This window comes from Acanthopagrus latus, chromosome 18, assembly GCF_904848185.1.
Source record: "Acanthopagrus latus isolate v.2019 chromosome 18, fAcaLat1.1, whole genome shotgun sequence".
NCBI lineage: Eukaryota > Metazoa > Chordata > Actinopteri > Spariformes > Sparidae > Acanthopagrus > Acanthopagrus latus.
Window position 1 is genome coordinate 15,214,868 of NC_051056.1, and position 25,691 is coordinate 15,240,558.

A 25,691-nucleotide genomic window follows, 5' to 3' on the forward strand; every position below is an offset into this window, starting at 1 on the left:
TCTCCCTCGCTCTCTGTGACCAGTCAGACTAAACAACAACAAAAAGGCTGAGGCGACAGGAAACACGTTTGCTAATTGCTCATTAACCCAGAAGAAAAGCGGAACCTAAGTTACCAAAAATAACTCTCAACACAGAATACTAATGGAACATCCCGCACAAGGAGGGAAAAGACTGAGATCTGAGTTTTCTTTCTGCTGCAGCTCTGAAATGTTGCTGGCTTACACACCGATGGGCACAAATCCCAATTTCACTCAGCTGTCACTCCCGATGCTGACAAGGTAAATTAACTGTGCTGTAAAGATGTTGGCAGAAATATGAGATTCTGACAGGAATAACTGAAGGACCACTTTACAGAGCCTGGAGGGGGCCAAATGTACCAGCAGGCAGGGGCCTGATCTTTATCTTGCAGTCGGGAGATTTAAAGTCACAGACTAACAAAAGCAAGTGCTGGCAGACAGGCAGACCTCCTGCAACACACACACCGTCTTCACAAGGCTCTGTAACACTCAGCTTATAGGAATCTATGTTGATCTGAGAGGTGGGACCGCTCCACTCCCTGTTTTCAGACGGAACATAAATAAACGTCTCACTCCTGCAACCGCTGGACATCCTGAGAACCTGCTGCCGTGTTCAGATTCCTCCTTTATCTTCTTTTAGTGTGTTTTGTATCCTCTCTCTCCCTGCATTGCTGTATCCTAATACACATTTCTCCACCTCCATAATCCTAAAGTCCTCAGCAAAAAAAAAAAAAACCTGACAACTGTCTGAGTCACTGTTGGCACACTTGTCTGCCTTTTCCCCACTTCTCACTCCCTCCATCTCTCACTCACTCCCCCATTTTCACAGTCCGGCCACATTAGACCTGCTGAACCGTGCACCTCGCTGGGGTCAGCCACAGGACAGCCGCTGAGCCAGAAAAGTCTTTGTTCGGGGGGGCGGTCATATGGCAACAAGACCTGCTGCACTCAACAAACACAGAATATACACACAAGAATGCATGCATGATGTGCGTTTGGTGGGCCGTGTCAAACGTGAACTTCAGTGTCGAGAAAAGGCAAAACAAGCCTGACTGTGCCCGTGTGAGGAGCAAATTACGAGTTCAGGCAGAATGTTGGACCATTACAACCTCGTATGTAATCACTACTGACAAGCAGAAATTCTTGATGATCTGGAAGGTGAATCTGGTGTTCTACAATTCAGAATCCTTCCACTCCTTAAAGGCAGGCATACTTTTCGGAGGTGGGTCTTCCTCTGGGTTTTCCAATGCCCTGCCAAGGCTGCAGTGAAGTGCAACAAAGAGCTCCACTAGGTGTGTGTGTGTGTTTGCCTGTGCCTGTTTAACCACTTTGTCGTCTTTAATAGTGCGGTTTCCTCCCATTGTAAAAAAATAAAAAAAAATTTTAAAAAAGCTGAAAAGTGGCATGAGGAATTAATTCGTGCGGGGAGCTGGAATGCGTCCTCATTAAGATTTGATTCACTCTGGGGAAATAAAATGAGGAAGAAGGGGAGAGGAAGCTCATGAGAGTGGGATGTCTTGGCCTGGTGATTGCTGTATCTCTGCCAGAGGTTCCAGCTGTTCAGATTCTGGCTCTAGCACACCACTGGGCTTCCCCTAGCAGAACCTTATCCTCAGCATGACTCACAGAGAAACTGAAATTTCAGCATTAAATCAAATGTAACACAAGAAATCAAGGCGTTGCTTTCGAGGAGTAAGCCTGAAGTAATTTCACTATTCCACTTGGACCAGTGGTCCAAAGCGCTGATTATCCAATCTGGCGATTACAGTGTTATTTCATTTTTGCCAGAATGAGCGAACAGGAATTACTGTGTAGTATCTGGCATGTGAGGCGCACAAGACCACCCTTTAAATCCCCAGTCATACCTCCGTATAATCAACACCACACTACACACACATCTGAAAACAGCACATGATCCCTTAAATCTCCACTGTAACTGTTAATCTGTGTCGGAGTGAGCCCTGTGTCTTTGATGTCTCAGATAAATCAGATTTGAAGCCTGTAGCACCTGAGGGAAAGTACACACAAGCTTGTATGAGTTAATAACGCTACATAACACAGTGTGGTTTGATTAAAGCCAGACGGGGCGAAATTGGAACATTTGCAGCTTTAAAAAGAAGACGCCTTAAGAAAACTCATACTCAATACAAATAGGGGGCGGTATAACACTGGAGTCACTGTTTACTGCTGCTAACGGTAACTGCCGTTAGCTAGTTAGCTGCTAGCTGGGAGCTGGGAGCTTGGGAATAGGCTTGAGTGAATTTTAGATCATGACATTGTCCCACCCAAATGCTGTGATAGCCAATATTATGTAGCGTCATGTAGTCACATTCAAATGCCTTGGCTAGGCATTTTCTCCTACTTTAAAGCTGAAATACTGCCAATTTGGTGAGCTGGAATTCTTCTTAGAAAGTCCACCATGTGTGTATAATAAAGTGCTGCATAAATGCTGCTATATCAACAATTAACTTGCAGTAACCTACCCGACACAGGTCTCATTCCCACCTCAACAAATATCTTGTGCGTTACCTCCGCTGCAATGACATCACGGCGTGCATTTTCTTATCAAAATAAAGCCAGAAGATAACAGCTGTTCGATATTCAAAATTATGAGTAGTATCGCACAGGATAGTAAATACTGCGATACCTTATATTGCGGCGAGGCTAGCTGGTTAGCTTGCGAGCATCAGTAGATATCTCCGCAGCACAATATGCAGACATAACATCAAAACTGCTATTTCATCACATTCTGTTCATTTTAGCACATTTATTTTTAACTAAATTTCTTGTGACATACTGATATTTTTATTCTTTCAGAGACACTGTGAGGAATTATCCAAATGTTTAGACACGTCAGAAGGTGCAAGCAGTGCACCATGTCTGCAGGAATGTGTAAAGCCATTCACAGCATCGGACACACTCCAACATTAACCTCCTCACGCTAGTCTGACAATTGCTGTTAAACACTAAATACATTCCTCACTTTGTTAACAGTGCAAGACTCTGCAGTTTGTGTGGGTGTGCAGGGAAGCAGAGAGAGCAGTTTGTTTAACAGTGCAGACTCAGACCTATGAAAGAGGCTTGCATTAGCAGACTTTCTGTACAAACTCTTTCAGGGAGTGAGAGAGAGGCGGGGTAGGGGGGTGGGGGTGTTTGAATAATGTCAGCGAGTTGAGCACCTGTGCTAACATGCCCAACAAACCCTGATATGAAGAATAATGTGACCTCGATCGTGCGCACAGGTCGTGTTTTCTTTTTTTTGTTTTTGTTTTTTTTTTTACTCTTTCCTGTCCATGCTAAATGTTTCATAGTGCCGAGCTGACTGAAATTGCCCCACATCACAAAAAAATGACACAAATAACTTTCACAGTATGTCGAAAGTGACAAAATTCAGTCATTCAGCAGCAGCTCCGTTTCACAATATTGTTGCAGGGAGACATTCCACAAGAAATTGCATCCCACAAAGAGTCTCTAGTGGCTTAGTTGTTGAGTCTGGGTGGCAAACTGTTGCTTTCTCAACAATCCAACATTATTGCCATTCTTGGTTTTTAGCAAGACGTGATGCCTGATTCATGAAGTAAACATCACCTGACGTCTCACATTCAGGCAAACACCTTTACAGCTTTACATTATTCCCTATATTTGCATATCTTTAGAAATCCTTACACCTTCTTTGGCTTTAGATGCCTGCTGTGTTGACTGACTATAAAGACTTCCCCTCAACACTTACCCTCGACAGCAGTGGATGAGAGTCCCACCATTTTCCAAGGTTAACAAGGAGACAAACAGGTTCATTCATACACAAGCAGATGCTGCAGGAGATATTCCAGAGTCAAAGCCTCCCCGTGTGCTCCGTCCTGTGAAGTCTTTGTAGTGGAGGTGAGCTGGAGCCTGCCTACCGCTACATTCACACTTCCTTTACCTCTCCCCTTCCTCCCTCTGATCTGTTATCTCCCTCCCACCAATCTCCCCTCCTCCCTTTTCTTCTGGGGGGGTGGGGGGGGAATGGTGGTGTTGGTGGTGGTGTGTGTGTGTGTGTAGCCCTGTTGGATCCCCCTGTAATCCCAGGGATCGTATAGCACCTGGGAAAGGCTTGCTGTGTAAACACACACACATGTCTACTAATAGCTAACTCACATTCTTTATGCCCTCACATTCCTTCCCTCAATACATTATTAACCTTTAACTAGACGCACATAAAATCTGCCATCCAGAAGATGCCAGTGAACCCACTGACATACCAGATACAGTAACGACATTGTATTACTACTTCACATGAGCGCGTCTTCAACACCCATGAAGATACCGGTAAAATGTTCCCAGCGAACCTGAAATTGAAATGAAGTGGCAATCACTTTAAGGTTGAATTTTATCTGAAAAAGTAAAGTGAAAGATTTTATCAAAACAAATGAAGTAAAAGATGCCTGAGTGATTGAGTCGACGCTGTGGAGGGGAAGCAGAAGCAAGTTGAGACTCTTCGGGGGTTACACGTGGATGACTTGTTGCCTTGAGGCAGACTCAACACGATGCGACACGCTGCCTTCAATCACACAGGCACTAGCACTCCACAAACAAACCCACAAGCACACACAGACGAACACACAACCACATGGACCGCAATGCAGAAACTCGCATGCACAGACAAAACATACTTCTCATAAGTGTATGCTTTCAGTGGATGTCAGTTGCAGAATGAAAACAGTGTCAGCTGTTTGTAGGGCTGCACCAGACTGCAAAACAAGTGACTATATAAGATTTATACATAGAATATGAAATATAAGATCACCTTTAGGATCTCAATAAACTTGAGTTACAAGGAACATGTTTTGGCTGGAGCTGCCACAATTAATGGAGCATCATTATTTATGATTTATCCTCTTTGACAGTAAATCTTTGGGTTGTAGACAAAGCAAAATATCTGAGGATGCCATCGCAGGATTTGGGAAACACTGACATTTTTCTCAATTTTTTTCTGACCATACAAGTAATTAATCAATCAAAAGGATGATCAATAACAATAAATGTTAGATACCCTACTTTAGGAAAACTTGCTTATTCACTTACTGTCTGTCTGCTCATGCTGGTGCATGTCACCTAGCTCTAGGCCTTGTTTGAAAACTTTTGATCCTTGTGCCAATACCATACATACGTTTTGATATTAATACCAGAATTACACTTTTTTTCCCCCTCACCTTTTATTTCATTAACCTCTGCCAAGAAGGTTATGTTTTCACCTGTCTCTGTTTTCTTTGTTGGTTGGTTGGTTTGTCAGCAAGATTATAGTCCTCCTGCCATCTGATTTGATACAGGCCAGAGAGCTTCCCTGAGGCATTTCTAGTGTTTCCCAACCTTTCCCCAAACCCTCTGTAGCTGTGACAAATGCCACAGACACACCCCGCCAGCCTTGGTTATGGGCTGACAAACCACTCCTCGCTGACTAAACGTGACCTCTGATCTCCTCGGTGACGCTGCGAGGTCACACAAGACAGTGGATGCCAGAGGAGGGACGGGAGAGAGCATCATGTTGTAAAAACACATCATGTTTCTTCCCATTACAAATGGGTACAAAAGCTCTCATGTTTTGTGTCAATCTGACGTACACAGAACTTCGAACACAACTTCTAAAGCAAGATTGACTGTTAAAACAGAAAATGGTGTGTTTTAACAGATTACCAGTACACCTAAAACTAATGAAAGTACATCATTTAAAACCACACAGAGGTAACTCCTGCTAGACAGAGCGGCTGTGAGAAACTCAAATGACTGTACCATCTGTGACTCCGCAAGAGATCAGTATCTAATGAAAACTGCTGGGTTTCTCTTGGAAGTCTCCCCTTCCTTATTGTCTTTGGACATGTTGGATATACAGCCATTTCCCAACCTGATCCGACATGAAAGAACGCTGCAGGTTGAAGACTTTGAGGTGTCCAGAAACATAGTGTGCTGCAGCTGAACAATATGAGCCAGCGACTCTTGAAAGGAAAAAAAAGAAAAGCTTTTTTTTTTGCTGGAGGAAAATCATAATCTTATCTCATGTTAAGTGAGTCACAGGAGAAGTTAAGAGACAGCAGGGTTTGAATGTTATCTTCATGCCGTGTGAGGGTTATCTAAATACCACCATCCAGCTCAGTCATCAAAGACAGGGCATGCATGGTTGAAGAAAAAAGGCTGAGTCATGACTCGGATGAAAAACTGACATCTGTAGTTCAGACAACCAACAACGGATCACACCAATTTGCTCTACAGCATATATATCACTGAGGGGTATGTGGCTGACACAAAGATGAGGTAAACCAGATGGGCTCGAGGTTTTTAATTGCATTACGCGCTGTGCCAACACAGTCTTCTCTCACCAGCCTGTGCCCTATCATGATGAAATCCCCTCCCACTCTACTCCTCAGATTCCAGGCATTTCCCAAGTCTGACATCCTCCTCTCCCCAGCAAGAAACATGTCCGGGCACTCTCAAACTGCAACCTCTGGAGCCCGCGGTTGGTAAACAGAGACAGTATTGGTTCATTGGGAAGATGATTCAAATCAGTATGATGACTATACTATGACCTAACTGTCTTTTTGTTACTGTCGTTCCCATGTATTAGTTATCCAGGGCAGGAGCTAAGGTGGGTGAACACAGTCTGACTTAAAAGATCAGGAATGCAGCAGATTTATTGAAGCTCGATACAATCATTAACTTTATACCAACAGTGGATCAAATTTATGTGTATAGGCTCCATAGTAGTGGCCAAAGACCACAGAGAATCGTCATTCAACGTTGCAGTTACCCTCAACACTGCAGAGCATTTTAGGCTCTTTCAGCTCACTGTTTTTGTTTTTGCAGTCCACCACATTATTGTCTTGATTCATTCTTCTTGGTCTCATTAATATTGTTTCCAGCAGGCAAGCCATTTTCGGCGTACACATAAACAACCTCTTTAGTACCAACCAGAACAACAGACAAAGTTAGCAACTAGCTTGTGAACATAATAGAGCATTCAGAGCCAGGGATGCCCATCAGGAGTTGGTAGCAAGCAAAACAGAGATAAGAGGACTGTAAATATTGGACTTAAACTGCTGGTTTATCTGAGCTGAAACATCCAGAATACTTACTGTCCATTTGATGTAATCTAGTGAGCAACAACAGGCCCCTAGAGTTTTTGTTTCTATTTGTCTATGTTCAAATTAGCCTCTGACGAGGTTGGCACTCACCAGAGACTCAGGATTTTTCTATTATCTGTAAATCCAAAAGCTCCTTGTCTGTCCCTCGGCTCTGATGCATTTGTACAAGTAACGGCAGATCAAGCCATGATACTTTTCCAATATTTGCAAGAAGAAAATCTCTGAATGGCATCAACACCACAAACATGGCCAAGACGAATTAGTTGGAATTAGCTAAGGGAAAGCCTTGCAAACTGCTCACTATTACTAAAATGGCCATGCCCTTAACCATAACAGTAACTTAAATGAGCAAACAAGCTATTTTAAATTAATCTTAACCATTAATGCAACAGGCTATTAACCTGTTCATTTCTGCTAAGAAGTTGGGCATTTGGACACGGGTTCTGTGGGGACTGACTTGCATTTGCAGCCACCATTTGAGGAACTACACTTCTTGGCACTTTGGCATTGGTTTTATTTTTTAGCCTCGGAGGTTGCCGCTTGGTACAAACCCGGACATCCTGAAACAAACCCAGATGGCAGGTTAAAATCAAGGCTAGTCACACTAGGTCAAATACACAGAGATTAAGCTGAAAATCCTCAAAGCAAACATTCAAAGATCATGTTGGTTCTGATAAGATGACTACTGACGACCCTTTAGAGAGTGATTTTGATCCTATTCCACACGCTGCCAACAAAGCACTTTTCCTGTCCTACATTAGTTAATGGGCTGACCAACTGTATGGGGATGGCCCATATGCCCCCTGCAGAGATGGACTTCCTCCTTCTACTGATGACATCACTTATCACCTCCGGCCTTCTGTTTCCTCTTCCTGTCAGCTGACCCATTCCTGCTTTTACTCTACTGTCCCTGGTGACACCATTGTCAATGCACTGTCTAGATCCTATGCTAGATATAATTGAGTGTGCCAACTTCTGTAACTGTTGTTTCAAAGGAATGACAATGTAATGGAGCTTTTAAATAAGCCCATTATTACGAACCTGCTGAAGGTAGTCCTCTTGGGAGGGAAAATTCCTTTCTCATGGCTTTGACATGTTAATCTATCATGTTGGTAGACATTTTAAACAAACACATAATAAATAACACACAACATACATGTCAGACACTGCAAAACACGTTGAAGTGGAGCAGCAGGTGAGGGGAGCATATGGAAAAACTTATTTGGTCTGGAGGGGCCGTAAAGGTATACAAATTAAGGGTAAAAGGGGGAAAACATGTCTTCCCCACTGTTTTTATTGTCGACGGGAAGATGCTTCAGGTTATCATAAAATACAGCAAGGATCCCACACTGCATGATACTCACTTGTACGCACAAATACACAAAAGGAGGAAATAGTCTGGGGAAACAGATGCTCTGAAAGTCTAGATTTTTCATTCTGTCCCAGTTGTTTACATCATAAATAATTGGTTGGTACATTGACTCCCAGACTGACGCATACCATAACTTGAAAGCACCATTTCATACTCTTAAATTAGGAAGAAAATACAGTATTTGAAGCACACAATCCCCAGCACAATTGCTCTCCAGCCTTACATCTTAGTTAAAATCTCCCCAAAGTAGTGCATAGCTTAGGTTAAGTTCCCCTTATCTTTGCACAAACTTCTACACGTCATTTAAATGAGGGTGTGTATTTATCCTGCAGTCGATGTCTACAACAAATTTCTAGTTTGAACCTGCATCCTCTCTCCTTCTAATTAGGCCACTCTAATGAGCCTGCCACAGAGAGAGAAACATACTCAAAGTCATTAGGCCTCTTAAGCGGCTGGGACGTCTCCATGGTGATAGAGTCAGAGAATTAAGGGTTTGTGCACCCCGGCTCACCTGTTTAAGCATTAACTGGCTTTTGAAGGGCAGCAAAGGAGCACTGGAGCTTTTGATGTTCAGACACACACACACACACACACATACATATCATACACCCACGGCTACCCATGGCTTCACTGAGTAATCTCAGTGAAGCAGTGGTGAAAGCAGGGAGCTGCTATCTCAGCAGTATGAGAGAGTCAGGGCCACTGTTAGAGGTCAGGTTAGCAAAGCAATGCTGCTCCTTTTTCCCCCCATCTTACATCCACCACGTTTGTTCACCGTGCTTTTACAACCTCAGATCAGATTCCATGTTATCAGCCCAATTTGCATGATAAGAATCATGTTACAATGGGAAATCTGGAGGGGGCGACTCCACTGGTTTTACAGAGAGGTTTGATTGTATGGAGGGCTATGAGAAAATGCCCCTACTGCTTGCTAAGTCTTTTTCCTTAGTTTTTCTTAATGACTGTCTTAATTGTGAGCTTTGAGTCTTTTTCATCACAGAATGATGTTCATTTAGTAAATTATGGTCCCATTTAGAGTTAAATAGATGATAAAACAGGGTGGTTACGTTATGACCATGTTGTGATTGACTAATCCCGACTAAGGGATGTCCATAAATTCATCCAAATATGCTCACTTCTGGCTCCAGCAAAAGAACAAAGATGGAATTGAACATAATATTTAACAGGAGGCTTTAGAACGCTAGGCCAAAATACAGTGGGTTTAAACATTAGTGTGACATGGCACCCTCCCGTTTTTAACATTTCCTGTGGCTCTTCGCCTGTCCTGTCAAATAAAGCTACCAACAGCCCCCCGCGCCCCCCCCCCCAAAAAAGTTAACGTCTAATTATTCTTGTCTAATCCTTTACTTCCTTCCGATCACGTCAAATCTATTGCGTCAACAATACCAACCAACACAAATTTACAGCTGATCATCAAATATTCTTCTTCAGCTCTTTGGTAGACTGGCAAACTCTCAAGGGGATTTCCCCAGTGTTTCCCCAGTGCATTATGGGACAGTCTGACCTTCCAAGTGACCCTGAGCAGACAGAAGAAGGTTCAGAAAATGGACAGATGGGTAAAAGTTGTCCGATCGCGGAGTAGTTGCCCTGGCCAGGTGGCAGCTGATATTACTCAATGAGGAGTCAGGTTAAAGGTCATAGGTCACAGGACTGACCATGATGTGGCGGGTGTCTATCTGCCAAACCTTTTCCCCCCTCTTTCTCATTTTTCATCTTCTGCTCCCTGATTTATTCAGGTCTGAGATGGCACAGAGGGCTTGACTCAGCCCGCTGCCAGACAAAGGCCCTACAGTGCGCTCAGTATTATTCAGATCCCGTATCTGCCCTGAGTCCTATGAGATCACCACAATGCTATGTCTCCCTCACAGAAAAGTATTCACATGCTGAGAAAGATGCTATTCTGCAAGTGGAAGCGCTGCCTTACTGATGCTGCACAGACGAGGGTAATATACACTGAACACACACACACACACAGAATCCCCGTCACACATACACAAAAAGAGGAAGAGGAGCTGCTTTGTCTCCATTTGGGATTTTTCGTGTTAATGGGATTTTGACGGGAGTTTTCAGTTGTTCACCAGAAAACTAGGACACACTCTCTGTGTCTTCTAGTCCTTACTTGAAGATGTTCTCACTGCCTTTTGCTTTCTCCTTGTATTTTGTAGTTCATTTTAGCTCTTAAATTTTGAACATGCAACCCAGCTTTAGTTTATTGTGTAAAGATATAATTAGTCTTCATTAAACACAACGTTTGCACAAGCTGTATAACTGAGGACTAACCAATCCTTGCTAAATCACTATCAAATGGCCATTGTTAAAGGAGCCCTACATGTGTTTTGGTGTTAAATGATTCATCCTTACACTTCTCATTTAACAAGACTTGTGCTTCTGTTAATAAAAGAGATTTTATTATCAAACAAAAAGGTCTGTCTCAGTGGGAATCGTTTTCTGTAATGTTCATCAGACAACCTCAGCCTGTCAGTAGCAAAAACAAGCACTATTAATGGAAGTAACTTTGACGGTCAGAGTTGCCTCAACAGATTATGTTGAAGCCACTGCAGCTGTTTAATGCCGCCAACTGAGGCAATCTAATGGACCGATTACAAAACTTTTGGTGAGTGTGAATAATTTCAAATCCCTTTGGCAGAACAGAATTCCCCTTTAGTACTTAGCTTCAGGGTACATTTAACAACATCAAAATGGGGACAAGCATAAATGTTTGTTGTTTTCATAGTTAAATCCCAGTTTGATGCAATTTCAAAATATCCCGAATCAATCATCAACAGTTTTCACAGCCAATAAGATAATACAATAATGTGTCAGCTTGATGAGTAAAAAAAAAAAGGTTGCTGGTCTGCAGTTTCACAATACTAAAAAGACTATTCAGCACCATCTGTTGCCAAATGTTAAACCTGGAAAACATTTCAGGGCATTGTTATGTTGAGGGATGCTTTTGATCAAAGCAAAAATAAAGTGTTTCACTGCAGCAGGTAAACTGTGACATGCACATTTAAAAAACAGCCTTTTCCTTTTCAAAATAACCTCTTGTTTACACATACCCAAACTGATGGGATAAGATGATTGCAAACATTAGATAGACTTCCACAAAATTCTGTTTAAACTCCTCTGCGTGCATACCAGAACCTCATCGTGTCACTCTACTGTTTGAACTTCTATCTTCCCTAAGGCCAAGATGACAATTTATGCTTGTATTTGCATAAGTTATATCTCACTGATAAATTACGGCTGCTGTCAAGTTACAAACTTTAGTATAACTGGTAACAGGTTGGGCAAGTCTTACTCTAAGTCTAAGACTTGTTCATATTCTGCCAAGCCTTTCCAGTGAACCCCTGTGAGCATGATGCTTTTACAGTACCTATATGCATGCACACCCCAGGCAGAGTCACTTTTCAACCTCTACAACAGAAGAAAACACCATATTTCTCATATAGGTGTCATATATACTCTGTAGCTCCCTGCTATAATGTTGTGCTGCATATCTCCATGGAAACCCGAATCAAACAGCTGTGCAGAGAATGACCGGTGCCTATACTGCACACAATGCCCTTGTGCACACCCACACGTGTGCATACACACAAATACTGTGCACATAACACAGCCATATGAATTGTCGTGATCTCCTCATCGCTCAAGGGTTAAAGAGGGGAATTCCAATTCTTCTAGGGCTGCTCCGCAATCATCCATGATTTACAGCCCATGCATGATGGGGCATATGTATATCTCATACTATATGTCATGAAATGTACTTGATGTATGAGCGTCTCCATGTCTGCACACTCGTTTTTTTGTCTTAAAAACGCAAAGTCAAAACAAAACAAAGGAACTTATGATCTCTTCATGTATGAATAAAAAAAAAATATATGGACGGGGGATTCCCTCTCTTTACATGTCGTATTATTATAGCTGTGCTCCGAACGGTTGGAATAATATTGCTTTTACCAAGCAGTGCAGAGAGAGCAGACAGTGCTATCAAACAGTCCAATCGAAATATGTTTTTGGTTGTTTATATGGAGGTGAACACCGAATTGCCCAAAACAATCTGTAACCATAAAAGTAGTGTTGACATCAAACTGAACAAAAGGATGAGTGTGTTATTGTTGTAAAAGCTCCTGTTTCCTTGGCTCAGTCAGACTCTATTGAAAAGCTGCTTCCAATTGACCACTGGCATTCAAAATCTGGACAAACACAGTGTTGCATTTCAGTTACATTAGCTAAAACTAGGACAGTAAGAACCAGGTTGCAAAATACTGGGATAGGCTTTTAAGAGCAAACTAAAGTTTAGAATGAAGTTGTATTCATTCTAAACTTTATATTGCTCTTAAAAGTTTAGAATGAAGTGGTATTCACAAACTCTGCTTTTGTTACTTGAAAATGCAGATAACAGCATACATAATGACGAATATGGCATATACACGAACACACTGAAGTCACTGACCAACAGCTTTATGACGACAGCAGACTGCATTTTAATGATGCTCTTTCGCCCTGCTAACCCAGACCAACTGAACCCTGTTTTAATTCAAATTTTAACAATTCAAATGCTTGTTTACTCTCCACAAGTCTGATGGGTTGTGCTCCTTAAACATCATCTGTTTCTTTTGTATGCGAATAACACATTTAAGGGGGACAAAAATCAGGCACATGCATTCACGAGGAAAGGCAAAGTCATGCCAACAAACACAGAGGTTCTCTTTTCAATTTTCCACCAAATTTCTCGGTGGAATGCGGTTATGCAGAGCACTCCAGCCATCTTATTAGAGGCAAGACATGGATGAAGAAAGGGATTTCATGCACATGCAGCAGAATTCAAGCAGTTATTCATCATTGTACTAGAAGCCTTAGCAGATCAATATCAAGTTTTTCCAAATGCTCAAAAAGATCCTGACAATAGCCACGATTCATCATATCTGCTGGGCTAAATCACTGACAATCCCTCCCCTGCAATGCATCTCTGTGGAGACAGCCTCACCCCTTCTCACACCCACCTGATGCTTCTGCTTCTCACAGCGCTCGTTGGAATCAAAACCTCATTAAACTACTGCTCCAGCTGGCGTGGATAGTGCATATTAAGAAGCTCCCACCGTTCAAGCCTATACCTGCTTTTTATCAACCTTATCAAGCCAAATATATGAACTCAAGGAACCCCACACAGCAAACTCTGCCTGCAAAAAAGAAACATAAAACAACCTTCAAGGTGCAAAGTTGATCAATAGAATTAATTCATTAACAGTTTTAAAGCTGCACTTCTCATCATCATTCGACTTCTCACTCAGTGTTTGATTGAATGGCCCGCAACCTCATGGCTATGGTTCACTGTCAATGCCCTGATCTCCAGCAGCAGCAAGACAACTGTTTTCAACAACCTGCTACCTGCCCAGCAACGAATGGCTGACAGGCAACCTTAGTGACAGGCAAACAGAGCGGAGCATTTATCAGCTAAAGGCAAAATTTTTCCCAGGAGTTGGTGGGGAGCAAAACGGGGGTAAAAAGACACTAGCAGAATGTGTTACCACCTTTATGTCAGGTGTTGGAAGATGGTATATTTGTCAGTAAGTTTGCCATATGAGCATTGAAGGTGATAATGTGCCCAGTGTCTGCTGTGTTTCATATGTTAACCGCTTGCTTCTACTGTCTCAGTAAATGCAGCTCCAAGCACTACCAATATTGTTTTTGTTTTAATAAAAATTTTTAAAAAAATCTAGTTAAACTGCTGTGATATACCAAGTTAAACATGTAGATTCCAAGTAGGAGAATTTTCAATTTCCTCCATCTCCGATCATCACAAACCGAATCCCCTTGGGTTCATAAAGTGCAATGTGTAAAAATTATAGTTGAAAACATTGAAAAACAAACAAAAACAACTGTCCAGAAATAACAGATATGACATTACGAACTGTGCAAAAATATCTAACCAGCTAACAATGCTAACCAGCTAGCCTTGGCCATTCTGCTCTAAAGCTCCTGGGCTAGCAGTGAGCTCCCAGTTCAAATTGCTAGCTGTGTGGCTAACTTAACTAATGGCAACTAGGTTGCAGCAAGTAGTTACACTGGTGATATGCTACTCCCTGTTTGTTTTGAGTATCAATGTGACAGAATGGCCAATTCTTACATATTGTACGTTTAAAGTGTTGTTTAGCAAAATGATTGGTCTTGTGCCACTTTGGAATTTGGCTTGCGAAGTGCATCTGTTCTCATTTTCTGACCTTTTATAAGACAAATCAAGGAAAAGTCATTTAACAGCAGCCTATCAGGTGACTCATTCATCAAATAAACAGTAGGCTGCTCCCCAGGGATCACCAGCCGTCACCGTGTGTTTTCTCCTGTGGTGTTTACACAAACACAGACCTCTGATAGAAAGTCAGTCAAGCAAATTCTTGTGTGTTTGTGTGTGTTGATGCGTGTACTGAAAGAGATGGCAGTGACAGGCAATGATTTCCAACCTGGAAAAGACCCCAAAGACCTCCTCCTTTAGATACCGTGCTTACACACCAAACAGACTAACACCCACATAATCCACACACTGACAAGGTGAGGAAGGACGGAAAAGAAGTAAAAGGCAGAAGTGACGGATGTGACTAAAAAAGGTATTTTTTTGCCTTGTAACAGGCTGTTAAAATGTGCTGTAAATACGTTTGTTCCACTTCCCTTCACCTTTACTAAGCTGAGTTAAAATGTCCACTGAGTTGGTCGCTGTAATCAGTATCAGATGTTCACCTGCCTGGCGGCGGGCAATGTGTTTATGGAACACACTCAAGTCTCAACATGACATGACAACATCAGCTCAAATCAGACAAACCTTAAATCTACCATAAACTGAAATCATATCATGGTTGAAATGCTGAGTTGGGTCGCACCTTATCCTGGTATTGCTGTTACTTCTAACCTCACGCCAAAGCCCACACAGGGGTCAAGTGCATTTGTTTTCTATTACAATGTGGAAAAATGTTGTACTGCGCAGGGGGCCAACCGTACCCCTCCCAGAGCAAACACACAGGGAGGAAACACATTTTGTATTTCTAACTATTTCGACACAGACCCACTGCAGCAGAAGAATCCTCCGCTGGTGGTGTCCAATATCAAACAGTGACCACCTAATCTCTGAAATATCTCATCTCAACAACCAGATATTTGACTTGACTCAGGATGAACAGGATTCACTTTCTGTGACAACAATCAGACTTCAGATGAGCACTTGGTTTTCTGCCTGTAAAAGCAGCTGGAGGGGGGAAACCACAGCACCATTATTTGTATGTTCAGTGCACTACCATTGTGTCATCTTAAATGTAAGACAGGAGGGGGATGAACAAAGGAGGGGTTAGTGGGCGCTCTCAGACACACAGAGAGGAATGGGAATATTAGAGCAACTAAAGTGCAAATTTTAGGTAAAAGTTTGGCAACTTTGGAAGTGATTCCCCATGTTCCCATTAGAAACAGTAAGGTGCCTCAGTGGGGGTGCTGCACTCAGAAGTGTGGGGGGACACAGTGGGTGTGCAGGAGGGTCCCACTGTTTTGACAGCCGTGATAAACAACAAGTTATCATCGGAAACAAACGTGCATTTCTAAAATCCAACTTAGGAAACTGCGCACAGAGGCGAAGAAATCTCTGCACTCACCGCACACGTCAGTCTGTTCTGCAGCAGAGATTTGGAATAAAAAGTAAACACTTACATTTGGTGCCTTTGGTGTCCATCCCGCCGGTGAATGATGCTGTGAGAGCTGCTGGAGTTTAACACAGGCCCATGAGTGAGTTGGTGAGCGTGAGAAGGCGTGTGGAGCCGCTGCTGACAGATACAACCGCTACAGCACAGATCACTTCTGCTGGCCGGGAACCAGAGGCAGGGCTCTTCTGCTGGGTCCTAGCGTCAGCTGCTGCCATGAGCTGCCGGAGGAAGCCGCTGGCTAGATGTGTGTTATCTAAAGTAAAGTTAAATGAATAGTTTGTCATGTCGAGAATAAACTTGTTTGTTAGTTGTTGTTGTTTTTTGTCCAGTTAGATGGGATGCCATATTCCTCTTTCAAGTCAGTGACATGCAATTTCGCCGAGTGAGCTAGCTAACTGGAGCCAATTAGCTTAACGTAGCTAATCCCATTAGCAATGACAACAGCTAGCCTGGCTCTGTCTGAAGATAACTATGTCCCGCTAGCAGCTTACCTGACGCTCAGGTATTAATACTTTAAATGTGGTTTGTTTATTAATATATAAAACATGGTGTAAACCGACAATTCGCTGTTTAAGGGGTTATGCTCGGTTATGCTAGTAGTTGATGAACCTGGACAGGCCAGGAGCTTATTATTCCCTGATTGCCCAGCCACTGCTTCAGGCTTACAAATGGCGGTGTTTTGTTGAGCTACTGTTTTAGGCATACATACTGAGATACTAACGTGGTATGATGTGCCAATTCATGAGCTTGAGCGGTACTTGTAAAATAGATTTTATCACCATTTGTCAGAACCAGGGTAGCTGTTTGCGCTAACAGTCTTTTAGCTTCGCCTTTGAAAGGCTATATGTAAGAGCTGGCTGCCAATCGAATGTGTCCCACAAACAGACAGGGAGCTAATTGCCAGAAACTTTGGGTGTTCACACCTGTTGTACAAAACAAGGAAATGTGCTGTCCGTTTTATAGCTCTTTAAACAAAACCACACAATTAGCAAATATATGAACAACTGAGCCAACTTTTCCAGTCAAGAAGGAATGTTTTACCTGCAAAGAGCTGTCTTAGAAAGCAGTGCTGATGTAAACCCTTGTTTTTGTGTTAATTTCCATTGTTACTTTTTTGCTGGCACATGTGGTTTCTTCTCGGGTGTGGGTTTTTGAAAAAAGAAAAATCATATTTTGTTGATCTATGTCATGCTATGTCATGCTACAGATATAGCATGACATAGATCATATTTTGTTGATCTATGTCATGCTATATCTGTAGTGTACTTGACAATCTCTGTGAAAACAGGTTGTTAACTCCAGATGTAGAGGGTCTTTATGTAACAATTGTAAAATGTCTGCTCCAAACAAACTGGGGGCAGCATTTTCACCAGAAAGTTGCTGTGTCCACCCCGAAATGCACAGTCCCTTCCATAGATCTTTCTTTCAACAAACCGCTAACTTAGCAAAGATATCAACACTGTCTGTAATGTTACCTACAGTTACCTTCTTTTTAAGCTGACACTTAATAGCCAATGTTAGAATACCTGGTGGTTAGAATATGTCTTTTCATGTTGGACTTCTGGCAGACTGCTAGAATGACTCATTATCACCTCTTGAGGTACAGAATGGTATTACAAGACACAATGGACAAAGCTAGTTGGTTAGCATGCTAACTTTAGTAGATATCCCTGCAACAGTTTATAGACATCTTCTACATGTTATTTCTTCAAATTCTGTTGATAATTTTGGTTATGTTTTTTGAAATGTGTTAAACAATATTTACATATAGCTCATTTAAAGTAACTCCCATAGTTTAATAGCCTAATATATATCACAGAGACATAATCATATAACTTTAGATAGCTAACTAGCTAGCATTTTTGCTCTCAGCAAGAGAGGAACAGTCTCGTTATTCCCGAAATTAACTGTTCCAAACCACAAATAAAAAAAGAGGAGACAGATTTTGCTTAAAGTTTAATTTTTAGTGACAAAATCAAAAATAACAGTATTCAAAGGAAGAAAAATCTTCAACAACCCTGGATCTTTGTCAGTGTGTTAAATAACCTTGCAGAGCATTGTGAGTGAATATAATCTCTGGAGCTACAAAATTATTGGATTATCATTCTAAAAGAATATAAATAATAGTGAATGTAAATGTATGGATGACTACAGGTCTCATCCTAAAAACATTTAGTCATCATTCTATTGCAATGAGCTGGAAAACATGGAGCAGGAGGCCTGAATCTGTGTTGCCTTTATCTATTTAATCTACTGAATTGCACGTTCTTTTAGGTTACCATACAGCTGCACAGTGAACTGTTGATCTACTGGTGACCATTAGTTATTCAAACAGGAACATTACATGGAAGTGATCTGCTAATCTGTATATTTGCATTCTCACTTTGGTTTTTCATTTGCACACAAATCAATGCAGGTCACACACAATTGAAAACGTTGTATCCACCTCTTATTATTTCTCATTTCTGTATCAATTGGTGTAAACCAGAGGACAGTTTTTTTGTGTGAAAGAGCAAAAACAGGAAAACAGGGAAACAAAATGCATCATTATAAACCAAAGCAAAGTGATGCTGTATGCTCACTCACTCATTCCTCTTTCTAACCATTCAACCTGATAAAGTGTCATAAATGATATACTGTATCTACATTCTACTCATTCAGATTGCTGGTGCTGCACACTCATAACTAAGAGAGCATAACAAATAAGGCAAAGCCAAAATTCTCCTCTTTATGTTTTAGTACTGCGGCTCTGGTCACAACATCCCCGCATGTGGCCTTATAGGGGCACAGTCATGCCTTCCTCCATCTTTCAGGCTTAAGAAAAGCACAACACTACTGTACTACAGTCTCTATTGCTTACACACCACTCCAGCACACAGCCACCGTTGCACCGGCGACCACGAGACAGTCCGTCTGTGCATAACGTCTCTGTGGCCTTCCCTCGTCATCTCTGAAGTCCATACCGGTGTGACCAGAATTTGGTTCGTCATTTGAGGAGATCTAGAACAGGTTCTCAGCCATGGCAGTGAAACAGAGTAGAAATCTTCCCAGCTCCCCCACCACCCCCACACCCCACTCCTACAGTCAGTCAAGTCTCTGGCTCCACTTATGGCAGTACTCAACAGACGTCCATGTGTTATTAAAACAGTCGGGCCTGTTTCTTGAGCTCATTTCTCTTCCACAGAGCCAGCCGGTCGAAATCCTCCACGGTCATGCCAAACACTTGGGCAAACTCCTCTGGGGACAGGTGACGCTGAGAACACAAGGATACAGAGCAGAGACACAGCTGTCACATTATACCTGCCATTGTTTTTGACAGCACTCAAATTAAGTCTCATATTCCACTAACATCCTATTCTTTTTTTTAAACTCAGATTTTATTGTTTTTCATTAAGAAACCAGAGAACAAACCAACAGTGTGTCAGAGAGGTTTATAACACATCAATACAATGCAGGATGGCTCCCTTACTCTCTTCAGTAGCTGTTGCAGCTCTGGGTATTAAGGTAATAATGCCAAAAAGACAAATTTGAATCCAACAAGTACACACATGCTGGGTTTCCTAAGGCTTATTGTAAAGTCTTAAGGCAAAAAAAGACATAAAAGAATGTATTATATAAATTCATAGCAGAATTATATACCTGACACCAAACCATGGTGTAAGGAGATATAATTTACAGAAGACATAACTGAACACTTGAATGATCACCCTTCTTTTTTAAATGCTGCAGATTATTTTACAGAATTTGGTGGGTTCTTCTGTGGGTACAGCCTTCACATTTCAAAAACCTCGGCTACTGCTGTAGTTCTTAAGTGAAACCGAGCCCTCTTCTTCCCAGCACGGTTTCAGCCTGAAGCCCATTCAGAACTCACCTCCAGCCTCGCTCTGTCTACATCTTTGGGGAGCCTGTTACGACCTCTGGTGGTTACAATGAGCGCTTCATAGGGGTAAGTCTGTAGAGAGTGAGAGGCAGCCATGCTTTATCAGCCCTCCGACACTTAATTACAACAACACTGGGATAGTTCAACATATAGACTGACTTACATGAAATGAATTATTCAAGTGATTATTTTAAAAACCTTACCGTGTACTCTGCTGGGAGGGCAGAGAGAAAGAGAATTAAGTCAGTACATTACAAAAAAGCTTTGAATTAATTGCTTCAGTCTTATAAGGAGTAGCTGTTTTAAATGTACATTAAATTACCTCTGCCTCCCCAGTTGACCTCGCTGCCACTGTCATACTGGTACTGGTAGCAATCTGCACTCTGAGGCTGCAGGTGTAGAGAAAACAGAACTTACACATCTTTATTAGATATGTAAACATATCTAATAACATTTAGTGCAGCGACTGCCCTAACCACACTTATTTGAAGTGCCTTGAGGTTAATCTCATGCCATTTTAAAGATGTGAGACCCATCAAATCTGAGCCCCAAGCCTACATAATAAATGCAGCTAATCGTGCTGTGTTCACTGTTGTCTCACCCTCTGGATCCCATTACGTCCGTATCCTGGTAGCGAAGAGGACTTACAAACAAAATCTAAAATACAGGAGAACAGTATTAAAATATTATCTTCCTCTACTCAAAAGCTGCTTAAATTTACAGGGTTTTTTTTAATGTAGTTCAGCACAAGTCCATGGCAGGTCAGTGCCAGAAGATGGCGCTCACAGCCAACCAAAAAAAATCCTGAAGTTAATCTTGTGAACTCATAATACAAGAGCTTTGTCAATGCAAAGTCCTTGAATAAAGCACAAACACATCTTTTATGTCCCAATGCCAAACTCCATGCAAAAAACTGTATATTAAAACAGCAAACTCAAAACGAGCTAATCAGCATTAAGCAAAAACATTCCTGAATATTTATGAATTGTGAATGATGAACTCACCACTGTCAGCACTGTATTGAGATCTGGGAGCTGTGAAATGAAGGGATCACACTGTTAAATGACATCTACCTTGATGCTGCAGCATTTTTCATCTGCCCTTCTCTAAATTGATTGAATTCCTCCAAAAAAAACAACAAAAAAAAAAACATTCTGGGATAATTACAGTAGAGATTTGACAGCCATCTGTCTAGTTAGAGGTGTAACAAAGAGACAGAAAAGGTGCAGAGTTGGGAACCCGGCGAGCCCCGGGAGGAACACAAAACATCAAAGGGGCGAGAAGGCATAAAGAGGCCAGGCAGGACGGGTTCAGGGGGAACCAAAATATATATTAAAATAACAACATACAAAGACACTGCAAGCTGCATGCTCTGCCATCTAATCGCACAACACAGCTTGGTTGGTTTGCGAGCCTTTGTTGTCTTTTTTACCGCGGCCAACAGATTCCCGTTCGGTCGCGTCCCCTCCCATCAGAGAAAACAGCTTTAATGAGAGATCTTACTGCTCATAAATAAACCAGGATATGGGACACCAGCTGTGAGAGCGAGCAGTGAGATAGACACACAGATAGATGAATGGAGAGACAGAGAGATGGAGAGTCAACAGAGTAGAATGTGGAGAGGGGTTTTCAGGAGGAAGGAGGAGGAGAATGAGCAGGCTAATTGAAGAGAGAGATGGTGAAAGAGATGGAGGGAGGAAGTGAAAAAGAAGAGGAAACCTTCTGGTGTCTGAATGCCAGGTCCTAAAAATAATGCACTGTGTGACCAGCGGAGATATTCTGCAAACTCCAGGTCTGGCTTTATCACATCTGGCACACGTGGTTGCCAACACTTCCAGTGGTTTGAAACTGCTCATAATCAGTGTTTTCAAATACCCACACACACACGCACACACACACACACACGCACACACACACACACACACCAGTGACAGGCCACATCTGCTGCTGCCTGCTACCGGCCTCTACCGCAGGTTCCACAGCAGCTGTTCAGCTATCGACATCTTTCCGTCTGAATAAACCGCCCACCCTGCAGCAGCCGTGACCCTCTCTGACCCGCATCCTCCACCTCACCGCCCTCAACCAACAATGGCAGATACCGAGGCTCATAAAAAGCCCTCGTGGCATCATATATGATCACACTGGGAGGGACAAAGACACGCGGGAATACAGTCAGGGGCGTTTGTGATCTTGCAGAAAAGAACAAGAGACAAAGAGGGAGCTGCGTGGGGGGGCGGGGGGGGGGCGCGGGCGGGGTGCAGGGTGGATCCTTACATCCGTTGACAGTGTTGTTGTACGCCGTGGTGCCATAGCCTGTAGTGTTGAGTGTTTCCTTGCTCCCACTACGTGAATTCCTCGCACTGCCCCAGGGGTCGTTGTCATAGGAACCAGATCTGGCTTTCATCTCCTCCTTTAGGATCATCCTCCCGATGCCACTCCCAATCTGAGGGGGAGCGAGGAGAGAGGCAGAAGAAGGAGGAGAGAGAGAGAGAGAGAGAGAGAGAGAGAGAGAGAGAGAGAGAGAGAGAGAGAGAGAGAGAGAGAGAGAGAGAGAGAGAGAGAGAGAGAGAGAAAAACAGGCGTGAGGGAAAGATGCTAATTTAATGTACAGCAAATGCAAGGTGGAGAGAGCAGCAAATAATGCAGAGGAGAGGACAGTTCAGGCGCCATACCATAAGAAGAGAATTATTCATGTCTGTTTCTGAGGAGGGGGCTCTTTCTTTGACCAGATGTGGAAGAAAGAGCGAAAAAAGAAAAATAATGAAGCGCTTACTCTTTGAAGACTGTGACTCCAACTCTCTTCATCTCCTCCTGTCGAGAAGCGTCTTCTCGGCATCCGATAGGCTGAGAGAGAAAAACAGATAAAAGAGATCGCCTTGTATAAATATAGAGCTCAGAGTGGAGCACAGTAAGAGACTGGCTGAGTGAATAAATATGACAACACAGGGTTACAAAAAGGGAGCTGTACTTCTGTATCTGCGTTTGGATCAGTGGAAAGTGGAAAAAATGCAGCTCACTGTGCCACTCTAAACTCAGTGAAGTGACGCTGTTTCCTACCCTTGGGGGAACTGGTGTACGGATAGTAGTCAGACTCTGACTGGGCGTATGGCTCAGGTGAGAAGGTGGACAGTCTGGAGGATCTGAGGATGTCCTCACTGGTCCTGCTTTTGGTGGCTGCGTCCACGTGATTGTCTGTGAAGAAATGGACCAAGTTAGGAGAGTAAAGGCAAAGAGACGACACCACAGTCACTGGTACTACTGTTAAAGACATAGTTCTAGGGAAATGCGAGATAACTTTGGTTTTTTTTTTACTTTTTTGACCAATAATAAGATGAGACTGATACCACTTTCATGATCTTTATGCCAACTATAAAGCTACGATCAGAAGCTGGTTAGCTTAGCTTTGCATAAAGCCTGGAAACGAGGGCAAAAGAACGTTATAACCACTAAAGCCCACAAATGAACATGTACTTTTTCAATTTATTTATTCTGTACAAAAACAAATTATCAAAATAACAATTCACGATTTAACGGGGGATATGTGGGGGGGCACACTGGGAGCAGTGACTTCCTGGCATCTCTATTAGCTACCTCCCAAACCTCACAGCCCATTTTTGCATGGATGAAAAAAACAGTGCTAGGACCAGGCAGGTTAAAGCTGCAGATTACCCTCACATGAATTATTTTGCAGCGCGGAAATACTGAAGCATCTCTCTCTGCAGTCTGCTAACTCGTAGCACTTGCCACGCCACATTAGCTGATCTGTTTCAATAATGTTAGCCTGAAAAAGACGAAACATCTGCTAGCTAGGCTAGTTTATGTAATGTATAATGCCATAGGCTTAAGCTAACAATGGTGAACCGCAAAAAAATAATTCATTTGTTTTCTTGACAGTTAATACTGAGCATAAGTCATGTTGTTAGCCATGTTTTATGTGAGTTCAATTCGAAGTTAACTTATGCTTACTACGCTTAACCGGGAGTAATTCTTTGCAATTATATATGTATTATTTTTTTCTTCTTTTATCACAGGGCGTTGAAATGATATTGGCAAATACTGTATTGTTGTACAGAGAATCACCTGCATGTTGAAGGTTCTCAGTCACCCTGGTCATGGTAATACTACATGCTACCTTCAGTTAGAACTGAAGAAGCCTCCTGGATGAGAGGTGAATCGCTTCAACAAACTGAAACAAGTCCAGTCTCCTACGATACAACTCTTGAATTGCTAGCATTTTGTATTGTGATGAAAATGGTGAAAAACTACCCCTTATGCTAAGCAAAGCTAACTCTCCCCTGCCTCAAGCTTCATAGGCTACTGAATTGACAGATATGAGTGTGGTACCAATATCCTTCTCTGTCCCTCGGCAAAAGAGTGAATAATCACCACATGACAGTATGAAACAGTGTGCTGTTGTGTGCTACGGAGGAAAATTAGTTAATGAACATCAGATGGATGTACAGCGAGGGAGTACATTTACACCACACAACCGCAGTCACCATGTCGATCAGTGATGTCAGTGGCGATCAATGCTTCAGGCCACAGCATTAAAATAATAACCAGCGTCATCATGAGTTCAGTTACTGCTCAGCCTGAGGCGTCCTTTCATGAGCGGTGTGAGGCGATGGTATTGATGCCACTCTGCACTAAAGCACAGTCAATGGAAGTCAATGGGGGTGACATGCAGTGTAATGTCAGAGGGATCGCTCTCCACTCCGGCAGCTATTAGCCATGCCAGCTCCATTCCGCGATCCATCGAATTCCTATATACATGATGCATGACACTGGCAACAGTCATAGTCATCTGTGGGACACACACTTTGAGCTTGACGACGGGGCAAGCCGCCACACAAAACACACACACAACCCACAAGTACAGTTTGACTAAAGATTCAAGTTAAAGTATAGATATACAATATAGGAAGAGAGACATACTACACACACACACACGCACACACAGACATATGAGTAATCTATCTACCGACAGTGAGTGAAAAGCGAGAGGAGGGAGATACTTACAGTGGCAAGGTCACCGGGGAAAGTGGAGCAGGAGGTGGAGGGAAGTGAATAAAAGTGATTGGATGCAATAAAAAAAGAGGTGAAAAGAAAAGGGAAACATTATTGGAACGTCCCCAAGGGAGATGGGACAATGTTAGAGCTTTGCTACCCATACGGAGAGACAAAAGAAAAAACAAAACAAAACAGCGGTCTAATTCTGCCTCTTATCTATACAGGTAGCAAACTTGTTAACGACATAGTACATAACGGGCCTCTGGTGCGCACAGCAACATAACGTCACATGTGCCTGTTGTGGCTTTAGATTTACATCAATCCTGTTAACGCTGAAACAAGAGAAAACAATAATCAATAGCTGTTTAGGGAGACATTAGTAGGAGAGGGATCAATATGACTGATGTTGAATTGTGCGCTGAGTGTCAGTGTTCGAACGAGGCAAAGCTTTTGAACTTGTTTCCCACTGAAATGACTTGTGCTTCCACAAGCAAAGAGATGTGTCTGCGCGCGGAGACGCTGCGGCCAGTGATGTACTAATTAAAGCTGAGATACATGGCAGGGTGAAAGTGTCTATACACAAGAGATCGAGA

The 25,691-nt window shown here is 42.5% G+C and overlaps 2 protein-coding genes across 15 annotated transcripts in view; both read right to left on the reverse strand.

Annotated features, from left to right (window-relative positions):
- afap1l1a (actin filament associated protein 1-like 1a) overlaps positions 1–17,810 on the reverse strand; it is a 28,766-nt gene extending 10,956 nt beyond the window's left edge. For 2 of the 7 annotated variants that reach the window (XM_037078073.1, XM_037078072.1), the window contains exon 1: positions 3,749–3,882. In XM_037078073.1, coding sequence (XP_036933968.1) covers positions 3,749–3,779 — 31 coding nt within the window. In that variant the 5' untranslated portion in view covers positions 3,780–3,882. Of the gene's footprint in view, positions 1–3,748; positions 3,883–16,215; positions 16,462–16,699; positions 16,889–16,929; positions 16,947–17,249; positions 17,398–17,734 lie in introns of those variants that run through there. The other 5 variants (XM_037078077.1, XM_037078074.1, XM_037078076.1 and 2 more) reach the window with 5 other exon arrangements.
- A 341-nt stretch (positions 17,811–18,151) lies between these two features.
- The window catches only part of ablim3 (actin binding LIM protein family, member 3), a 49,109-nt gene continuing 41,569 nt past the window's right edge, over positions 18,152–25,691 (reverse strand). For 3 of the 8 annotated variants that reach the window (XM_037077865.1, XM_037077861.1, XM_037077860.1), the window contains 9 exons: positions 23,146–23,262; positions 22,862–22,932; positions 22,363–22,531; positions 21,093–21,122; positions 20,690–20,745; positions 20,411–20,477; positions 20,292–20,302; positions 20,080–20,160; positions 18,152–19,461 (listed from right to left, as the gene is read on the reverse strand). In XM_037077865.1, the coding sequence (XP_036933760.1) occupies positions 19,348–19,461; positions 20,080–20,160; positions 20,292–20,302; positions 20,411–20,477; positions 20,690–20,745; positions 21,093–21,122; positions 22,363–22,531; positions 22,862–22,932; positions 23,146–23,262 (716 nt within the window). In that variant the 3' untranslated portion in view covers positions 18,152–19,347. Of the gene's footprint in view, positions 19,462–20,079; positions 20,161–20,291; positions 20,303–20,410; positions 20,478–20,689; positions 20,746–21,092; positions 21,123–22,362; positions 22,532–22,861; positions 22,933–23,145; positions 23,281–25,691 lie in introns of all 8 variants that reach the window. The other 5 variants (XM_037077866.1, XM_037077862.1, XM_037077864.1 and 2 more) reach the window with 3 other exon arrangements.